This window comes from Cheilinus undulatus, linkage group 1 (assembly GCF_018320785.1).
Source record: "Cheilinus undulatus linkage group 1, ASM1832078v1, whole genome shotgun sequence".
Taxonomy (NCBI): domain Eukaryota; kingdom Metazoa; phylum Chordata; class Actinopteri; order Labriformes; family Labridae; genus Cheilinus; species Cheilinus undulatus.
In genome coordinates, this window is record NC_054865.1 from 39515599 (window position 1) to 39538773 (window position 23175).

General features: G+C 39.3%; 1 protein-coding gene across 1 annotated transcript in view; it reads right to left on the minus strand.

Moving 5' to 3' along the window:
- ankrd11 (ankyrin repeat domain 11) overlaps positions 1 to 23175 on the minus strand; it is a 156470-nt gene that overhangs the window by 13532 nt on the left and 119763 nt on the right. Inside the window, 6 exon segments of the mRNA XM_041792500.1 lie at positions 47 to 194; positions 380 to 522; positions 634 to 855; positions 1866 to 2039; positions 16142 to 16274; positions 21360 to 21505. Of these exon segments, the coding sequence (XP_041648434.1) occupies positions 47 to 194; positions 380 to 522; positions 634 to 855; positions 1866 to 2039; positions 16142 to 16274; positions 21360 to 21446 (907 nt within the window). The 5' untranslated portion in view covers positions 21447 to 21505.

The window sequence follows — 23175 nt, forward strand, 5'->3', positions numbered from 1 at the left end:
ATAGCTATTATCTTATTAGGTTTGTAGAGGATGTAACAAAACATACCCGATGAACTTTCTTCACTTGAGGTGTAAGTGCCTTTCCCCAGCAGTAGATTTAACATAGTTGGCGAGTTGGCCACCTTTAACGGCGTTTCACCTCTCCTGTTGCTTTGCCGCGGGTCCCCTCCATACCGTAAAAGTAACTTAACCACCTGAAACAAATCAGATATTAAATGGTATTCATTTTAAAGCAGGAAGTAACACTATAAAAAAAAACATAAAACAGCTTTCTACAATAAAATGCACGAGATAGAAAATAGAATAATAATGTAAGAAATACACATAAGCTCTTCCACCGACCTGCTTTACTAACAACATTTCTTTTTTTTTAATTTACCTTGAAATGTCCATTGTTGGATGCATCATGTAGTGGGGTGTCATCATCCAGACCCTTGGTGTTGACCTCTGCTCCGGCTGCCAGCAGCTGCTTGGCCACATCATAGTACCCCCTGTTGCACGCCTCATGCAATGCAGTCCAGCCTAAAACAGAGGAAGAACAACACATTGTATGAAAGGTGCAACATCTGAATAAACATTCAGAATATTTCTCTAAGCACAGAGTAAGGACTATGAATAAATAGAGCTTCTCACCTGCAAAGTCTTTTACATTCACATCAGCTCCCTCGCTGATGAGCTACCAAGCATGTGGGGAAATTTCAAAATAAAAGCGTAAGGTAAAAATGGCTGCTGCTCTGTGCAGCCGAGTCTCCCCCCTCTCGTTCCGTTTATTCACTTTGTCTTTGGTTTTAGATGCAGAGTTTGGCGTTCCCTTCTGACCCAGACTGGACTGTGACTGATGCTTTGGTGTTGTGTCTGTAGGTGAGACAAAAATGTTACTCAAACACTAGAAATGTTGGTTTTGGCACACATTATTAGGTCTGACTTCAAGTGTGTTTTCATTTTTTCTACTACAGTGTTTCCTTCAACATGCTTACAGCCAGTAGAGGGCAGTCTTACTATACAATAAACTGCAGTGAGATGGACCTACTTCACTTGAGCTCATTTCATCACATTTACAAGATTAAACTCAAGCCTTAATCACATTTACATTATTGAGTTTGCAATGCTATTGTCCCAAATGATATTTGAAACACATTCACTTAATCTAAGTTCATGCCTGCAGGCATGCAACAAAGGAATTAATGTATTAATACAAGTTTATATGTATTGGTCCTCAGCAACCTCATTCCAACTCAAATGTCTTTTGAACTAAACAAAGCTTCCCCAACCATATTATTTTAGCCACGTAATACATTTAAAGCCATACTCTGTCTATGAAAAGTAAATGTCTCCCTAAAGAGGACACAAAGAGGAAGTAAATTTTAGAAATAATAATCTAAAAGCAGACAAAATAACAAATAAATAAACCACAGCTAAATGCTTGCAGGCTGTTTGAATTTAGATGTCTGTTTTGATTTGGATCAGATGCTTAGATTGCACCATTGCTTTCAGAATAACGCAATACCAACAGGAGAGTTTGTTTCATTTCCTTTGTGGTCACATGAAAATAATTCCACTACTGTAGGTCAACAAAACAGGGACTTCTACTGATCCCTTGACAGAACAACAACTTTCTGACGGACAGTTTTAAATAACTTCATATATAATGAGAATCAATGTGGTATAAACAAATAAAAGCTTAACACCACATTCAGTCAGAGTATGAGTGAAATATGACAAAAACCCTAAAGAAAATAAATAACAACAGTAATCAGCTCCATGTCTCATCTCCTACACAGTCTACACATGAAGCTCTATCCCATCACTCGTCCCTTGTCTGCCGCCTGTCCACAGAGGACGTGGCCTCAATGATAATCACGCACCTGGACTGTTGACGGACTCCTCAGCTGTCATTTGCATGAGCAAGGCCACCTGCTGCCGCTCAGAGAGGGGGTACCCAGCCCGGATCCCTGGCATCCCCATTCCAAACGGCAAGCCCGCCTTCCGGGTGTTGGTGGGCTCCTTTTTAATGCGCTTCCTCTCTGGACCTGGTTTCTCTGTAGGGAAAGAGAGAGAAGAGGCGGGTAGAAGAGTTAATTTAATATCTTGTAGTCATAAAGAAATTGTGGACTTACATACTCATTCATTTACTCATACACAAACTTTATTTACTCAGCACCTTTGTTGATTTAACATCCAAAGCACTCCCATCTTTTTTCTCTCAAACTAATGTTTCCTCCAATGTTTCGATAAGAGCGGTAGGAAAGCTGAAACAGTTTTTTTTCAGTCAATGAACTAATAATTACTTCCATCACACCATTTTTTAAGTAGTATCCACCCTGCTGTCTGTTTAGACCATTCCACCAAATGACGATAAAGCATAAATTGTTCAATTTTCGGTGATGAAACAATCTTCTCATTAATACACACTCATGGCCTTCAAAGAAAACCTTTGATGCCATATGTCTAAATAAACCTCTGCTAGAAAAAAATACTTGCTGACATGCTATACAGCGTGCATGTATGTGGGAGCCGTTTTTTGTAGAGGGGCTGACTTTTGTTATTACCCAGCTGTCCCTCAGGAAAGGAGGGCCCAATGAGCAGTGTGTTTACGTTTGTCTGTCTCCAGACCAATCAACCAGAATGGAGAAGAGAGGGGAAAGAGGGTGTGACTTGGCAAAACCACAGTTATTATGAAATAGTTGGTTTACATTTCAATTCAACATGGCCTTGCCAAGGTCACCACATGCCTGCCCGCCTGCCAGGCTTACTGGAGACCCACAGCTACTGGACAAAAGCAGCTGCTCCACAAAGACACACCCAGCAATTATTTTCAGTGGCAGCATACCATCTGATGACCCTCATGGAAGGTAAAGCTACTGTAACGCTTCATCACTGAGGGGAACAACTACCACAGTCCACAGCTAGAAGCAGTAACACAGGCTACCATCCCAAAGAGACAAGTAGAAATAGGAAATTCTGTTGTGCACACATGGAGAAAGTAATGTTGAAGCCTGATTTCTTGGGGACTTTTCTCATCCTAAGAGGCTGCATTGTTCAAGGCCACAAACACGAAAGTAAATAGGGAAATTCTCTGACAAAAAGGAAAAAACATTTGGTAATACTAGTAGGAAAAGATTTTTCCAGTCACAAGAACAGAGCTGATTAACTTTCACTAACATCTGTGAACACTTACAGTTAATGTTCCTCCACCCCTCTTTGATACACTCTCACGTTCTCAAAAGCATTTGCCATTTAGACACATTCCTTCTACTGGGACTTTAACAGCGGGAACCACAGACGCAGTCCAAACATGTTTTTGGAGCAGCAGAACAGAGAAAGTGCTACGCTAGCTTTTCCAAGCAACGTTTACAAGATTGGGAACCAGGAAGGCGGTTATTACATTAATGCACACATGCACAGGGCTGCTCTCAAACAACGTATAAGGCCTTAGTCTACAAAACAAGATTCAACAGTGGCAGCTGGTACCTCTTCTAAAAATGATCACACTCCAGGTAGCTAAATCAGAAAACAAAATGACCACTTAAGCGTCATAGATGACAACTTAATTTGTATTTATTTCATTCATTTATTCTTATTCTCTGCATTCCTCTGCAGAGTCTAGGATTTTGAACTGTCAAGATTTCGTGGGAAGCAGCTACAAACAAAATGTATTCCACATGTTAAAAGGGAGGGAAGGTTTTTATTTTTCATTACTCCAAGGGAAAATTTAGTTTAAAATGGCTTGGTCAAACATGACTGTGCCATATCTATGACTTAAATTATTCACCACTGATGGAATTGAAAAAAAAAAAAAAACATGGATTGCTGACAAACACAAAATGAACAAAGATATTTCACAACACATGCCTGCCCCTATATCACATCTATTTAAGGAACAACACTCAGGCTTTTATACGTCTCAGTAAAATGATATCCCTCAGCTTACAGACAGGGTTGAAACTTTACACTCCTTGCTGCTTGAAACTCGACTAACAAGATAAGAGAATAAGAGGAATAAAAAGGAAAGCAGGTGAGCTAGCAAGGCATGGTCACCCATGAATAGTGTGCACCTGAGCCAGGGGAGGGGACCACATCAAACATAAATGTCTTCTTATAATAGAGGCAGATTTCTGATATGGCAGGCACACAATAGTACAGTGTCAACTAACGCCAAACAAAGAGACTGTCTGGTTCAGTTAGCCAACAAGACAAACCACTCCAACCAGCCTGACCAGGTATGTCTGACCAGGGAACATTAGAGTGAAGCAGCACTCTGTTCAGGGACTAATAAAAGTAGCATAAACAGGAAGTGAAGAGAGAAGAGGCAGGAAGTGGCCAACAGGATGTTTTGTCAGGGCTCTGCATTGCACAGAAGAGACTCATAAATGTGAACATAGTGGGGTGTGCCCTGATTTGCCCGTCCTCTCTGTCTAACTGGCATGTTTGTTATGTATTATTTTAATCAGAGAGTGCATGGCTCCTGTTCATCGGTTCACACAGAGTCAGCCTGAGTCTGGGAGACAGAAAGACAAATCTCTGTGTGTTATAACGTGCCAGAGGGAAAACATGAGTGGGCTGAAGATATTTTTGCAACTCACTCTACACAGTCCAGCTCACACCTTTCTTCAACATTCACAAACCTGACCATCATTACTGTTTCACACATCTGAGCCAAATGCAAAAGTAATGCTGAAACAAAGCAATGAATACCAAAGAAGGCCGTAAAAGAAGATTCAGCTTCAGTACTGTATACGCTATATATGTATATGCTGTATATGCTACAGTATTATGCTACACAAACTGGATCAAGCCGACAGTTAGCTGGATTACTGGAGTGCATTTTTAGTGCATATAAGAGGTCATTTTCTCTTCAAGAGGCATTCCTCTTAAAAATAATCCAAATTGGAGAGTTTAGCTTTCTACTAGAGTGAGTTCATATTTTTGAGTTGTTATGCAAGGGCTGCTCGACTGAAGCAAAAATCTCGGCAATATTTATTTCGGTCACTTTTGTGTAGGTTTGGGATACAATATTGATGCCACAACATCTCAGCTTATTGTATTGCTTGTGACGTATTTCAGCTTTTATTTAAAAACAATAAAGAGACTTCCCTGACAATCACGTGCCCCTCTCCACTAATGAATGAGGATAATAAAGCAAATAAGCTTAAGAGGAAACTGACAGCAGGATGTAAGAAAAGGACAAAAACATTTGGATAGTGTCAGGTAAGGGTAAAAGGAAAGACACTAACTTGTAGTTGGGATATATATAAATACTGCACTTCACATTTTAGGGCATCTAATATTCTTTAGTAAATCAGATACTGTAAATTTTCACTAAATTATTTTCATGGAATTAAAGAACTATCAGGATCACTGTATGATGAAATTATTTTTGTGATCTACAAACTGTATTAGGGATGCACAATATCATCAGGATACTGGTAGATAGCAGCTTATAAAGTCAGATACAGGTATCAGCAGGAATGAAAATTTCTGCAGATTTTTACAACCAATATATATATTGGTTCACATCATACATACACATTAACCTCAAAGTAAAAATAAGCAGAAGAGCAGTCAACAAAAGCTGACCAGCATACACAACAGAAATACAGGACACTGTTTCACGGCAAACACTGGTGTTCTGATCTAGCAAATGATAATGTTAACTGGTGAATATGCTGAATGCATTTGAGTTATCAAAAAAAGATACCAAAAACTGTAAGACCCTGAAAGATTAAAAACACTGAAAGATTCACAGATCTGCCCACTACCACAATGTCTACTTTCCTGCTCCTCTCTCAGCACTGCTTGACTCAGCCTCTCTTTCTCTCTCTCTGACCTGCAGCAATTATAGTGCAGGAGATACTTGTTATTTAAAGAATAACAGGTGTGTAATTGTTAGTATTGGCTAAGATGGCTTTGGAAATATCGGCATATCCTGCATGGTTCATTTCTAAATTGTGTAATACCATGAGTTACTCTGTGATTTCCATACTTGTAATGAAATCGTGTTTACTAACAGACATAACACTATTTAAAACACATGATATTTGGTCACAGCACAGTATGTTTGTGGTTTCAGAAAAAAAAAGTACACAAACAGGACCTTGATTACATGCTTCCTAAAACCTGATATGTGGGTCATGTTATGCTTGTAGTGATGAACACTTGAAAGCATTTATTTAACTTTGGAAAGGTCTGAAAGTTTATAGTGTGAGGCTACCTGAGGCCTTCTAGGTGAGGAGGACTAACCTTAAAATCTATATTGTCTCACAGAGACAGACTCTTCTGGGTAATTCCATCTTAAAAGATGTGTTAGAGGTGTTTACTCAGACATACCCGGCTTTAGTTTAACAGTCTTATTTCACATCTTAGACATTCTTTATGCCTGTTTACCTGGGATGAGTAGACTAGCATGCAGCCACAGGTAGACAACAATATGTGCATTTGCACAATGTTGCACAAGGAAAAGCCTCATATTCTTATACTTACAGATAAACAATGTGTGAGAAAGAATAGATCCATGAACTACTTAAGGTAATAAAATGTTTTTTTGATTTGACAAAGGGAAGTGTAAGTTTGGAAATGAAAATTAACAGCAAGAATGATGCAATCAGATGTTTATCTCCCTGTTAAAAGGTGATCTGTGTATTGCACAATTTATGTGTCTACCAACTCTAAAAAGGGGTGGAGTAGAGAAAAAATATGCAGTTGCTCTCCCGTGTTAACTCATGCTTCAGTGACAATAAAGTAATTTCTTACAAATATATCATCCTAAAAACATTCCTGCTGTATTCATTTATAAACAGAATTCTCTGGATTACCCCCATTTGGGTGTAGTGTTAATCTGAAAGATCTGTGAAGTCTGATGGCTGCTGCAGGATAGTGGATGGTGTTGGTGAGGAGGAGGAGCAGACAGAGGATGACCTCAGGAAGGAGGAATGCTGCTATCTAGCACCCTTCAGGAGGTCAAGGAAGGCTTGGTGATTCTACGTGGAGAGGGCTTTAATAAACTTAACTGGTATAAACTGCAGTATAATGTTGATTGCAGGGGTATCCTTGTACAATCTTTTCTTTATCTTGCTCAATTAAAGGCGATTACTATTTTTAAACGCTAACCAGACAAAATAGTCTAATTTGACAGTAATAATTTATGGAAAAAAAATATTGCAAAGGGTTTTTCTGCTATCAAAGAAATTTGAGATTGTGCAGGAAATATGTGAAGTGCACTTTTTCTGAGGCTAGAGATCTTGGGATCAATTTGAGATCCATTAAAAGACAATTCACAACACCATATCTGAAATCATCCATACTATAACTACAGATGTGCTAACACGTTCTCGGTGTTGGGTATTGGTCTGAATCAAATCAAAATAGCTAAAGTACATGTCAGTGTTGATGAGCTGTTAAGGAAGTGCTTAAGGAAGATCAACAAAGCTCAGTCCTATGCTAACCTGTGTTTACAGCCAGCATGTGCATGTGCTACATCACTACCCTCAGTTCTCCAGTAGACCTGTGCATTGCGTGAAGGAAGCTAATGAAAATGGCAAAGCAGAATGGATGTATTTCCCACTAGTAACGTCTAGCAATTTAGGCACAGTTCTTCAACAGGTGGTGGTTTTAACAAAAAGTAATTCAAATAAAGAAGGCATAAGAAGCAAAACTTAACAAAGAGCTTTAACCAGCAGTGTAATGGATGGAAAAAGTGATGAGCTTCACCACAAATACTTGAAGCAATGATGTGACATCTCACAGTGCTGCAGACTACAAGCTCAAAACTTCCACGGATCCTATCCAGCAACTTCATTTCAATTGCCACTGAGAAAACACCATCAGCGTACCCAAGTGCATGACATTTTTAGCAACTATACTAGCAAAATGAAAAAGCCAAGGGGAACAAAGACTTGCACAGCTTCAGCTGCTTTGTACATAACAGTGCAGCTTAACAGGACTTCACAGTGACATCAGAAGGTGAGTGAGTGCGATAACTTGAGTTTTTATGTGTTTGTGTACTTTAGGTTGGTGCAGCCTTTCACAAACATGATTCCTTGCCTCATCCTCTCACTGATAAATAGGTGATTAACTTGATGCAAGTATACATGGAGTCTTCTATTCATTCACAAATAATTTCAAAGTGCTTTACAGGATTAAAAACACATTTACAACATCATAAAAGAGAGCAAGAAGGCATTCAAAATAAAACACTTAATGTAAGACAAAAGGAAATAAAATTATACTTAGCAAAATTAACTTAAAAACAAAATAAAGAATAAAATATCCTCAAAATTGGGTATCTGGCCTGTGTGTCTTACAATATTACAGTGCACTGAAGTCTGTGCCTAGAGAGTCTTTATTGACATAATCTGGTAACACTAGTAGTGGATCAGAATCTGCATCGGTAGTGGCAGATACACAAGGGCTAAATACTAAATTGACTAATACATCCCTACCTTTCTTATTATTTTACCATAAAATAAAAAAACTGCACCCCACAAAATCAACATTATTATACAGTTATCTTTCTGTTGTTTGTATTCATTCACACTTCTTAGCAGATGTCAAGCTAAATTCCATCATGTATGGATGTGTCACTTTCTTGGTGTGATGTGACTGCTGGGGCTTATCCCGGGCACTCAGGATAATGCCTGTTATTTCATCAGACTCGTTGCAGAGCATTTTAAGAGTGTCCCAGAAGCAGCTCTCAACTCTACTTAAATTACATGGCTTGTTTATTTTTGATGCAACTGCTGTACTGAAGATGTGCAAGGTAGTATTAGGGATAAACCTCCCAAATACTAACATTATGTTGGTTTCCTTAGCTACATAAAAACTAGCAAGACACTGAAGTTGGATGTACACTGCACAAGTTTCAGCTGATTCAGACACATTTAATGAGTAGGACTCACTTAGAAGTCAGGCAGACTTTCAGTCTAATCATGTGTTATTTGACTTGCAGTGTATGGGGGGGACATGATTACCAACCACAGCCCTAGTTGGGTGGATTTCTGGCATGTTTGATATTTTGCTTGTACAACAGAACACTGTCAGAACAGTCAGAACCACGAGCAGAAATTCCAGTTTTGGAGCATTTCCTTTCCTTGGTTAACAGTCAGACAACATCTTAAATCGCAATGAAAAGAGCATGAACACCTTCCCCGACTCTAATAAAGGAAATAAACAAGCAGGAAATATGCCGACCAGCGGACCTCCAGCTGACACAATATTTGTCATGAATTAGCTGCTAGTAGTGTTTGCATGTGTGTGTGGGAGATAGAGATAGAAAGAAGGGTATGTCACAGTTTTTAGCTATTTAAAAGCCTGAAACAAAAAATTGAACAGACTTCAACCTCTGAGTGTGAGACCTTTCAAAAGAAGCTCTACTGACATTTGTCATCGTCCATCCTGACTTTTCTTGTGCAGTGTGAGCACATGAATCATGCATGATAACCATGCATCCAAAAAAACAGCATAAGATGGACTGTTAAAGATTCAGTTTGAAGTTGGACAGTGTATGCAGGGCTTTACTAAATCAATGTTGAAGAGTTGGGACCAGTGACATGACTGTTAAATGTTTACAGTCCACACTCAAGTCAAGTTATGGTTGTGTTCCATGAAGTTCATTTTACTGAAATAATGACTGTGGTCAGGTACACAAGCACCAGATGTGGCAGAAGTCAGTCTGAAGGTCTTAACACACTGGGTCCGTTTTTTCAGATCCATAATCCGAAAAAACATCACGCACTTGAACCTTGTACACTGGGTCCGATGCGATTTTATTTGCCTTTACTGCAAAAATTTGTAGAACGTGGGAAACTGTTTCGTACTGCGAGCTTGCGTCTCTGTCACTCCTTTAAAATCCTGCTGGATCCATCCTGACAGAGAGATTCATACAGCACCTGCTCATGCGTCATAGCACTGAGCCAAGTTGGATTGATGAAGAGTAATTTTTTAATTCAGCCTCTGTTATGACCTGTGAGTCGGCTACAAACTTCTGCCTTCATCTGTTGTATTTCCATGGCTGATATCCACATAATACATCAGCTAACTACGGTGTTTGCAGTGAGGTTTGGTGCGAGAGAGAGAGAGAGAGGGGAGAGACAGGAGGGGTTCGGCGGGGATGAGCAAGCGAGGAGGAAGCAGTGGTCACTGTTTTGAATCATCAGTCACCTATTTATATGACTTGGACTGATGCAATATTTCGCATAAAATCGAACCTGTTCCGAAAAAAAATATGATGGACAAAAATTTTGGCATCAGTGTGCAAACATGATTATAACAACATGAGCTTGATTTTCTTTTTTAACGTGCAAAATTGGATGAAATCAATGGGCTTAGTGTGCAAAGGCCTTAAGTTGAGCACAATAGGTAGCCACTCTGAGCACACTCTTCCTGTAGCTTACTGTAATATCTGAAGGTAGGAAACAAAGCAACTTCTGCCAAGCTATGCATTTATCAGGAGAGTAAGTTGCCAGTTTCATAATGAGAGCCTGAATCAGACTCTACTACAGCCATCCCCAAATGGCGGCCTGCAGGCCACTTCCAGCCCGCCAGCAGGTGTCATCTGGCCCGCAAGACATTTGGGAAAAGGGTGGAAATTTAAAAAAAAATATTCATTTTCAATATTTACCTTTTTAGGTGTTTAAAATACAATTTTTAACTGATTCATCATGATTATGGTTGCAGTAATCGATTCATTTTGTAATAGAAAACTCTTGGTGGTATGCGGACATGCGTGTGGCAAATTTGAATTCTCTAAAGAAAATATATTTTACAAAGTGCAATTAAGTTCTGATGACAATTTATATTTCTTAAAGTTACAAGGAAACTAAGTTATTAATTACATAAGATTTTGCCATATTTTGGGTTGTAGGGATCCTCTCCCAGGAAGTTTTAGTGCTAACACTTTATTTCTTCTATTGTAGTTTATTTCTATTCTCCAATGTGTCATTAAAGTAAAAGGACACTTAATCATTTTAACATCCTCTAGTTTATGAATGAATGTAATATTTCACATTCTACAAGAAATAAAGTTCCATCATTCACACAGTGGTCTGATGATGTCTGAAAGGTGAACCTTTAGATTACAGGAATATGGTCTATTTTTCGAAGGGTGTTCACTTTTAATTTTTGCACATTTTTGTTTGTGAGTTCATCCACCATAATAATCTGACCTTTAAGACCATCCACTGACATGAAGGAAGACATTTTAAGGGATAAAGCTGCCTCTGTGACCTGTTGAATCCTGACTGTATGACGATGAACCTATTTAGTCCCTCTCTCTGTCACTGTCTGTGGCAATAGCGTGTTTCTATTTAACTGGTGTCAATTTATTATCAATATAAGTCTTATCAAATTACCCGGGATGCTGAAACGTTTTGAAAAATAAGCTGTAATCAAGACGTCAGTGCATTTAATTTAAATAATTTATAAATAAATGTAAATCCCTTGTGATTCTCACGCCTCAGATCATGCATGTTACGTTATAGTAACAGGCAAAACAAGTGCATTGTGCCACATAAATAGCCGTCTGTGTGAAACACAGCATGCCGCGCAATGTCCAGGCTTACAGCATGGGTGTATATGGATACGTGACTGATTTAAGCGAAGCCTCGAAGCAGATAATTTGCCTCAAGGAATTTTTTGAATCGAACCACCCAAATAATCCGAGAAAAAGTTTTAGCCCTAATCATGATCTTTCGGTAATTACAGCAAGGATGCAATAAATTAGTTAGATATGGTACATCGTAAAAAGACGCACAGCAGAGCACACAGCAGTGCAACTGCTTCACCACAGCTCTGAAAACATGCCGTCCAAAAAGAGTCTGATACAAACTGCATGATTTTTAAGACTGAAGGAGAAGGATTACTTTGTTTATTTTTGATTTTTCTTTTTTTTTTTTTAGATGAAGAATTTAACCACCGTGAGCAGCTGCACGGACTCTCGTAGTAAACCGATCATCGATCAGATCACATGAGGGAGCAATATGTCTATTAAAATATCTTTCTTATGCCATTTCTAACATTTCCTGAAAATGTCATCAAAATCCGTCCATAACTTTTTGAGTTATGTTGCTAACAAACTAACAAACCCTGCTGATCACATAACATCCAGGTGCCTGATTAAACTTGTCGTGTTGAAACATTTTGCAGATGCTGCCCCATGAGGTAGGTTGCACAGATAGCAAATAGCTTAAGTTTTATCTGTCTCAGACACTTTGAATAGGTTCCACACCACCGATATGTTTGCTTGAATCTGACAGCTAAAGATTCAACATTCAAAAAACTTAATTGTCCGTCACATCACATAGTGACAGGGCTCAAAACAACTAGCTGTCAGATCCAAACAAACATGTTGGTGGTGTGGAACTTCTTCAGAGTAAATGAGACAGATAGAACAATGCAACGGGAGCATCTGCAAAAAGTTTCAACATGACAGTAACGTCATTGATCGGATTGGCGAATTAAGACATTACAGCCGATCACAAAAATTGCATAAAATGCAAAATATCGGCCAATCCGATATAGCCGATCAGATCAGTGGAAAGCCTAATATATATATGCGAACATCTAAGAAGTTTTTATGGTGTCCAGATATAAAAAAAAAATTCAATGACTGGCCCTCGGCTTTCTGTCCTTGAAATATTTTGGCCCTCGGGCTAAAGTAATTAGGGAACTCTGCTCTACTAAAATAGGGTATATACACAGCCTGGCCAAAAAAAAAAAAAAGTTGCCACCTGGATTTTACTAAGGAAATAGGTACGAGCCTCCTATTGGATAATTACTGCATGAGCGATTATCTTTCAGCTTGCAACAAGTTATTTAACCCCAGCTGATGCAATGAGTAACTTCTCATTTCTTAAACAATGGATTTTTTCTACCCTAATGGCACAGGCATATTCCAAGATGACAATGCCAGGATTCATTGGGCTCAAATTGTGAAAGAGTAGTTCAGGGAGCATGAGACATCATTTTCACACATGGATTGGCCACCACAGAGTCCAGACCTTAACCCCATTGAAAATCTTTGGGATGTGCTGGAGAAGGCTTTGCACAGTGGTCAGAATCTCCCATCATCAATATTAAAATGAATGCAACACTGGATGCAACACGCGTGCTGTAATCAAAGCTAAAGGCGGTCCAATGAAATATTAGAGTGTGTGACCTTTTTTTGGTGGCGACTTTTTTTTGGCCAGGCAGTGTATTAAGGGTGGGAATCACTAGTGGCCCCACCACACGATATTATCACGATACTTGGGTCACGATTCGATATTAGTGGGATTTTAAACATTTTGCAATACAGTGAGTATTGCGATACCATTTGTTGCGATCTATACCATGTTTTCAACTGTTTAGCTGATCAAGCATTGCTGCCATGTTTGTTGTACTAACTTTCTCCTGCTCTATAACCGTCACCTCTGCCGACCTCACTGGACAAACAGTTTTCAAACAACTGATTTCATTTTTCCATTATCATAGGCTTCAGTTCATATTAGCAATTAATTTGAAAAAAAAAAAATCGATTCTTGATGGACGACATGATACAATATATCACCAGACAAAATATCACGATACTATGCTGAATTGATTTTTTCTCCTATCCCTAGTATATATAATGAGGGGATGCTGTTTATTGTCTGAATAGCATCTTAGATGGAAACTATACATAGACTGAAAAACACAAATGTCAACAGTGTGCAGCAAATAAAGTATTTTGTTTGCTGAAGCAAAGTTTGAAGGTTCAGGATGAGGCGCAGCTGGGTGAACTGTAAAATATGCATGCATAGGAAACTTCAAAATGAAGGTAAATCTTAAAGACTAAACTATGGTGTAGATTCATGTCATGACTTCCATTTTGACTGGATTTACAGTCACCAAAATAGTTAGTGATCTACATCAAAGGAGCCTTATCCCCTTACATCAGGTGTGTCCAAACTATGGCCTGGGGGCCAAATGCAGCCCACGGCTCCTTTTTGATAGGCCCACAGTAAATTCTAGAAATAAAATGAAATATGGCTCACATTAAAACATGAAGCCTGTGCCTAACTTTACTGTACTTTTTAGTTTCAGTTCTTACATGTTTATTCTGTAACATTTCATGGGCTGAGCCAGTGGTAGCCAGGGCCAAATGGGGCCCTTTGAAATCTGACTGGCTCCCCAAAATCCTGAAAATTACTGTTTATTTGCCTTGTCTGCTGTTAACTAGCCATTTAGGCATACTCAGTCACTAAACATGTATAAACTTACATTGGATCAGTCTTACTAACTTTAAAATCCTAATATGAGAGTGGCCCCACTACCCTGATGTATTTCTGTAAGTGGTCCTTTGTAGAAAAGTTTGGACACCCCTGCCTTACATTTATGTTGTTCAACTTCTGGTGCAAAGCCTTCAGCAGATTCCGTGGGGCATGCACTAAAAATCTAGATCAAATGAAGCATATGAGCACATGATCAAAGGGTGATAGAAAAGCAATTTGAAATTTACAATTTAAGGCAAACACCTTTACAGTCCTCATTTTAGTGGGACTATTACAATAAACACAGTTTCTAACTGCATGTATATGGACCAAATGCTAATCTCTACCAGCTCAAACCAAACAGGAATGCAGACATAGTAGTGGGCAGGGCAGGGTACAAAGATGTGGGCTGTGATGTGTCAGAGGTGTAATATTTTGCAGAGGGGCTAGACACTGACCTAGTAGGGTCAGAACTTGAAAGGCCTAGCAAGAAGGACTATAAAATAGTTACCCAGAAACAACTCAGTATACAGCAGGGCAAAGTACGCTCAACCCACACATATAAGGAGCAAATACATGTCTAAACTGAAATAAAACCATTGTGCCACCCTAATAGTCAAAAATGATTTTGCTGACTTCTCTAGAACATGGTGGCAGGCATGTGAAAGCATTTCTGATTGTGTAAATGTATAATTGCTAGAGTCATGCAATCTTTGTTTCTTTGTCTGTAATCACACACTCAAGACATTCAGCATGATGAGAAGAGGTAAAGCTGAGAGTCACAGGCTGAAAGACCACACAGCTCAACCCAATAACAGATCAGCCCATTAGCATGATAGTAGTCAAGACTGTCCAGCTAGTCTTCCTGCGAGTAGTGAGAGTTCACACCTTTCCTCTGTTAGGGGGTGCGGGGGTTGAGAAGCAATGAGAAGGTACAGGTAAGAACATGAAACTGAAAAAAACAAGATTACAGACACCAATTTTATCACATTTCAATACAGGGCCCCCAGTTCTGATGGTGTTTTGTTTGTTTGCATTTGTATGAAAGTAAAACATGACCAATAGACTTGTTATAATTACTCTTGTTCATAGAGAGAATTAAAGTGAAACTAACCCAATGGTATGCCCCCCATTTACTTTCTGTACCTTGTACAAGAGCTTCTGCACAAAAAAAGTGACACATACTACAAGGATTTATAAATTAATTAAATATACAAGAAGCAAAGAAGTGAGAGCCTCTCTATCAAACATTCCACTCATAGTTATCTTCTGCTACATGGTAATTACACACAATCTCAAGTGTTGACTAAATACATGTCCAATATTACCAAACGTGTCCTCAAACCATTAAAGTCACCTGCTAGAACATGCCCACATTTAGCCTCAAACTCTGATTTAAATTGGAATCAGAGAGCATAAACCAATGTTACATCTTAGTCTGCACTGTTGATGGAAGCTGCAAACAAAGCCTCTGAGTTGGAGCATTATCAGCAAACTAAATCCTGAACCCTTAAAGCCCAAAGTCAAACAAGCATGAGCAGTAGTCCGTCTCTCCCTAATTAAAAGAAAATACAAAGCCAGAGCCTTACCAAAGCCAGACCTGGTCAGGCCTGTATGGTACACAAATTCCCACTTAATTGGATCATGATTTTGTGTGGTCCTCTTCTCCTTTCTCACTGTGACTGTAGAAATAAACTCCTTGGTTCTGCCACAGACACACAGCTAATCTGAAGCTAATACTAAGAGCGCATTGCCCACAAAGAAACCCTGCCCCCTTCCATGGGGAACGCCTTCTTACTTCCTGCAAGCTGCAGAGGATGTTAAACAGAAGCTCAGTCCTCTTTGGGTCCCATTTCAAAGTGATACTGAAGGGAAGATGTCAAAACAAACTGAGTAAAAGTATCAAAATAGCCTCTTACCTGAGTCAGAATCTTTCTGGTCTCCATTAGCTCCAGCAGTGAAGGGCAGTTTCCTTTTAGAGGCCTTTTCTTTCATCTCTTTGACCCCATCACTGCGATCCAATTTAGGAGTCTTGTTTGACAACACTTTATCCTGTGGAAGAAAAAACTTCTGTTATATGGTTTGGAGCAGTTATGACAGCAAACTTTTTAAATAACAATGAAGGAAAAGTTAAAATGCAGCATATGGCCTTACAAAGTTTGAGATGTCGACCAACCCTGCAGCCTTGTGCCTAACCCTGACTCTTTTAGCTATTATGGGCTTTACAAAGTAAAACTTTTCCATGGAGTTTCCTCCTAGATTCCTGGCTCCTCAGCCACATTATAGGGAGCCAGGAGCAGGGAGAGGAGGCTAAGCTGACGCCGGCTCGGCTCTGTGGTCTACAGCTGCTGGAAACAATCACAAGCCCAAGTGTGTATGCTATCAACAGATGTAAATACTTATGTGTGACTTTAACTGGTTCTTTGTTGTTTGAGGCCTGATAGAGACCTGCTGATCTTGAAAAACAACTTTACAAAAGTATGAGCTGAAGAGAGGAGGCAAAATAAAATACTCAAAGAAGTATCAATATTTCCTTTGAAGACTGACAATATGTTCTGTTAAATTACTCATCAATGGCTGAATAAGCTGGATGATTTAGCAATCATAAGTCCCAACAGCTCAAAGGAGTACCTGTAAGTTAAAACCTTCGATCACCTTTATACTAAGAAGAAAGAAATAAACCGAGAAGCTTAAACAAGCAAAGATTTGCTTGTTTACTAAACTGATTTCTGGTTAACTAAACAGAAGAAAAGTAGAAAGAAAAGCAGTCAGTAGTTTCCATGAATGACAGAATGGGGACTAAAGCTAACAGACCAACCTGCCCAGAGTGAAAAAAAAACAAAACAAAACAGAAAGAAAACAGATCTACAAACACACAGTGAGCAACACAACTTTAAAGAAAACACAGAAACGCAGTCAAATCATTCTTTTTAGTTCAAAATTCAAAATTATTCACTTTAACATGTTCAGAATGCTGTTTTACTTTCAATTCATTGCACAAAAAGGTGAATGTTTTTATTTAATTTTTTTAACAGAGAAAACATTTATGGGAAAATAGCAGTTATGACTTTGACCGGCAAAAAACTTCAAAGTGCATTTCAAGCACAGTATCATGGGTCCGAAAATGAATAATAAATATACCACATTCACACTTTGTATATCTCAAGGCTTTGAAAACATACCAGGAATCAACAAGCCCACGTGTGGAGTAGAAATAAACGGCTTGCACACATGAACTCCTATCTTTACATTTTTGTTGGGGATGCACAAAGGTAGCGGCATGATATCAGTGTCAGCAGATATTAGCCTACAAGTTAGTTATCAATATCAGCAGATATGAAACATTTGCAGATATTTAAAAGCGATGAATCAGCTGTGAATATCAGCCTATCATTATGCAAACATCAGACAAACAATGAAGTTGTGGAGTTCACGGCTGGACAACCAGATCTAGTCAGCTTGAGTCTGGTTCTTTGTTCATCCCCAAACCTTAAAGGTATAGAGTGCAAAACAGTGAATTATAGTGAAAGCTCACAGGATGAGTGTCTGTTATTTGTTTTTTTCCTGTGATACTCATGCACATGCAAGATGCAAGTTAGTAAAGCCAGTGGAGAGGACCGTCTCTATGTGTGAATAAAAGACCAATTCTAAGTTAACAAAAAATGAAACAATTTTGTATGTTCAAGTGATTAAAAACTAATTTATTTGGGTCTACTCAAAATCATTATGTTTTATTTTAACAGATTTGTTGTGCTAAATGCTACGAGGCTAGACATTACACATTGCACTTTTAAAGTGTTTTTTAAGAACTTACATTTAAGGTCTGAACTAAATGTATCATTATCATATCTGCATCAAAACAGGTAATGAATTTGTAAATATCGGCATACCAGATGTTAGCAAACATCAAATATAGTGTATCCCTACTTTATATCAGTGCTGAATGTAGTTCCACATTGTCACAGTATCAACAAAAGAGTGAAAAGTTACCTACAGGTGAACAAAAAATGAAGAGCATCATTACATGCACCTTGATTCATAATCAATTTCAAAATAGTCCATGGCCACACTTGGAGTGCCAAATTCTCTAGAGATGGTCCAGATTCCTCACTTGAAACAGACTGAATAAGCTACCCGATCGATCAATCGACTAATCAAACTAACACATCACTACATGCCCATGTGTGCCAAAAATCCCCAACGAGCACTCTTAATTCACACTTTCACTCATCAGAAAACAAGCAAGTGCATTATCAATCCAAACTACTCATAACCAAAGATCCTGACAATTGATGTTTGCACGTGCCTGAGCCGCAGCATCAACAAACCGCTCCAGCAGCAAGAAAAACAGTCTTATGAAAGTTCAACGCTCTTAACGGCTGCCTCTTTGGATCTGTAGCACATCTGTAGCGGTTATGCATAAACTTTCAGCAAATGAGCTCTGATCAGCTGCTGAGTTCTGCAGCGTTACCTGCCTCCAGAAAGCTGAGTGTCAATTTAAAAGTTCCAGGAGCACTAGCAAACAGGAAATGCTCCTATCTGGTTTATTTGTGGCTATTTCATCTACTAAAATATTTTATCTATTAAACTGCTGTATAACAAAGATAATAATAATGAAAGAAAAACAACAACAACTCACTTATTTGTTTAATGCATCTGGAAACACCTGCCAGGAGTTCTATGTCTATGTTTCAATTCCAAGGATGTTTTTAACCTTATTTCTCCATTTAACTAATAATTTTGTTTTAAAAATTCTAAAAATAAAATCTCACTATTTGACATTGATCTGATTTATCTCTTATACTAATTTAAAGTTGTTAAACCACAAATCTGTAATTTGACATGAAATTTAGGATATCAACATGTTCACTCCCTCCAAACCACTCCCAGGAGGGAAATATCTGGCTGTTAGCATTCATAAATGCAGCTCGCCCAGAAAATGTCCTAAAATTTACCGTAGTTCTGTGTACGTGTGAATACAGCTACAAGGCAATGCATGTAAGACGGACATAACAGATGTTGAAGGGTCTTTTAAACGGAACAAAAAAGCACCTTTCCCCCAAAACCCCTAAATGTAAATGCATACATACCACTATTTTCAAAAATACACAGTGCATACGACAATATTGTGTACTCCCAAAACCACATCTGGTTAATTCAACAGAAACAAACTGTGTACCATCGCCCAAGTTCAAGATTTTATTCATCAATGTGCTTTGTGTACATTAAGTTTTTTTAATGGAGATACAGGAGCAGGTCAGGAGTAATCTACACGTTCCCACTTTATCTGGGTATATTTTTTGACCACCTTCTGTCTCATTCTCCTCTCTCTCTCTCTCTGTCCTCAGGGCCGGTTTTCCATTATGTGCCGACTCTTTGAACTCCTCCCCCTGCCCTGCCCCAGTCATAGGACTATGATGTCATGGTACAGTAGAGACAAACAGTGTCAGCTACAGTTAGCTGATCCCTCACTCTCTTCCTTTCCTGCTGTGTGTGTCCTGGCTTACCGAAGCTTTTACAAGTGATCACACTTAAAAACTCATGCACACATCTGGGGAATGAAAAGCTACGGTGCATCTCACTGAAGGCATATAAGTGATTTCTCAAAGCTAAGTTGAATTGGTAGAATATGATCACATCACCAAAGCTTATCTCCAGATTTAGAAGTTGTTTCCTGTTTAAATGAGCAAAATGAAAGATTTGACAACTCAACGTTTTCCTTAGATCTGCCTCCATAAGACACCCTGTTTGATGGTCTCCTAGCAATGCCTGCTCTTTTCGTCTCACTCCGTTTTCCACCCACCCCTGTGCGCTTCATTCCCTCCCTCCCTTCCTCCATGCCAGAGTCTGATGCAATCCTTTGCAGAGGGCTGTAAATCCATGCCTGCATAAGCCGTACCTCTCCTCTCTCTGCCTCTTGGTGCTGCTGCTTGTAGCTTAACAGTTGGCACACACTGTGACATCATCAAGCTGCGCCCAACACTTTGTTTCAGTGCAAACAACATGACTGTGCCTGTGTCAATGACATGCAAAAACACCCTGGCATCTTGCATTTCAAGACAGTATACGTCTTAACAGGCCAAAACAGTTGCTTTGAATGTGGTTGAGAAATTCAGCTTTCTTTTGCCTCCATTTCAAGGGCACAAATGCTGCATTAGTCTGTTATGCAACAGACAGTTGTGTAATTGTATTTCAGTAGCCCTGGTAAAGTTGGGAAACAGTAAGTGCTGTAACTGTTCTTTAATTACATGCATTTGGGCTCCTGTGATTAAAATCTGAACTGGTTAATAAACCACAAGTAGCTCTTTCAAAGTGTAAATATCAGAAATCTCCAGCTATAGGTATAAATACTTCCTGTGTGATTGTGAACAATGAACTTTGCCAGGTACTTCAAGATTACTTTAAGCAAAAGTACACAAAAAGAATTCATACACCAAATAAATAAAGCCGACTTTTAAAGACCAAGCACACAAAAAGCTTGAAATCAAATAATTGTTTTAAATAAAGATAGTGCACAGTTTCTGAAGTCATGAGTCAGGTGACATGAAACTTGATAACATACACAAAACCTCACCGAGGTTCATAAGTAAAGCTGTATGGTGACAGTTAAGCCTTACTGGCAGTGAGATCTGACCTATCCTGTAGTTACAGACAGCTTGGTTCCAATTTTGGTTCATCAAAAAATATTGCATGAAGGCTAGTACTAGGACTTGAAACAATCTGTACCTATTCATGTACAAGACATCACACATGGGAGATTTTATAATGACGTCCTCCTTTAGAAGGTCAGACAGCAGGAAAAACAGAACAATGCAACTGAAACTGGCAGGAGTTACAGTTTCAAGAGGACACACTGAGAGGGCTGATACTTCTAACGTAGAGCCATTCCCATGCCTTCTACATGATGGATAATCTTTCCCTGATACTAAAAAAAGACAGTCTTTTCATTTGTTTTCACTAACCCCTCCTTGCTATCTGTAAGACTCTCGACTGTTTTCTAATTGCTGATGAGATGTAGTGGTTTAGAGACAGGTTTTAAGGACAAACAGTAATTAAAACTGGAATTATGTACTGTATACAGACATTGCATAATTGGGCACTGAGTGTGTCTGTAGAGGTTTTTTTTGCAAGACTTACCTTCTTCCCACCCTGCTTTTCCACCATGTCGGTGTTGAGTGGGAAGTGGTCCAGCTGGGGGGTTTTAGAACCCCCACCTTTGGGCATCGTTCAGCTCTCCCCACGCCAAGCTTCATTCACGCTGCCATTGCATCGTCATCAACCGTCTGGAACAAAGAGAGAAGAAAAAAGAGATGGTGGGGGGAAGGTTAGCAACTGGCCACTACATTTCTTTGAAAACATTTACACATAGCCAGACAATACAGCCATTAGCGGTACATCAAGCACTCTATTTTCAACAATCTCACCCCTCCTCTGGAGGAGGAGGATGAGCTGAGAGGGAGGACAGCAGGCCAGGTTGCAGCTGTGGCAGGCCAAAGAGCTTATCCGTCCTCCAGGCTAAGCCCAAAGAGTGAGCAAGCGAGGTCTGTCCAAACACCTCAAAACGTGCTGGGTAATCTCAGCCAAGAGAAATGACAATCTCTCAAAACAACAAAAGCACAAATACAACTATCAACTAAAGCAGTCACTTACTGTAGTTAAGGAATGTCACAACAAAACCATGTGAGACATTGCGTAATCCCAATTTTGTGGGATACTGAGAGTGCTGGGAACAGCTGAGGAATGTTGTAAAGAACGTGACTAGCACGTCTAAACAAAAACCTAAACAGCGACATACCAGTAACACCAAGGCTAGCCAGTCCTTGTTATTATTGGCTTTACTCTGCCTTAATTTCTGGGAACACTACCACAGTTACTTAAATGCACTGGGAAGAGTTTTTAACTGGTTATGAAACAGACTGGAATTAATACTGAGGAGCTATATGACCTAAAAAAGGAAACCAGAACCCTGGATAGAATATCAGCTCACTCAGATGGTTATTTTTAATGTCTGACACTGCTGCCAAAAGGTCAGTGTCTGACAAAAAGATTTACAGCACTCTGCCCTAAACAGTCTTTGTTTACATTTTCAATGTCATAAGCCACAGAGGAGAACGTCTGATATTTATGAGGAGAGAGCATGAGATGTTTTCAGATATCCCACATGTCTGCACTCTATAATGTCTAAGATTACTGCTTTGAACACAGAGGTTCCTGGAATTGACACAAAATGAAACTTTCTTGTAGCAATAGACGATTGACTTCAACGACAAGAAATCATTGAACCCACAAAAATACTGTTAAAAGTGCTTTGTGTTAACAATGTGTATGTTAAACTGGCAAGCACAAGACAAGAGTGTGTGCATCACTACCCTCTGCCCTCCTTCATGAAGAGAGGGGCCTTCTGCTTCATAGGTCCATGAATTAATCATACATGCTGCCCCTTTTCTCTCCTCTATAATGCACTTCTTCTTCTCCTGAGTGTGTCCAAGTATGATCATCCCTGTGACTGACTGAGTGGACAGATGAGACCATGGCTGCATATATTTTTTTTTCCATCAACTCCAGGACACTGGCACTCCTATCTTCTCTGGCGCCACTTCCATCTCTCCCCTCCCCCCACCTTCCTTTCCTTCCCTTCCCTCTGCAGTTATCCTATTCAAAGACAGCTATTTATATCCCTCCAGTCAAGTCAGTCAAGTCAAGACAGCTAGCTAGGCAGCCAACCAGAGCGGCACACAGCTACAGAGGATGTACTGCTCCCCTTTTACTGCTGTATGGAAAGAAAGACATGAGAGACACAGAGAACCACAGCCCTTTTCCTCTCTCCTATGGCTCATTGTTGCCTCCTTGCTTTTGCTAGGTACTCACTCCAGCCTTCCTTAAACTCCCACCTCCTACCACACCAAATAAAGTGGCAGGAAGGTCGACTACTCTGAGAAATAAACAAACCTTG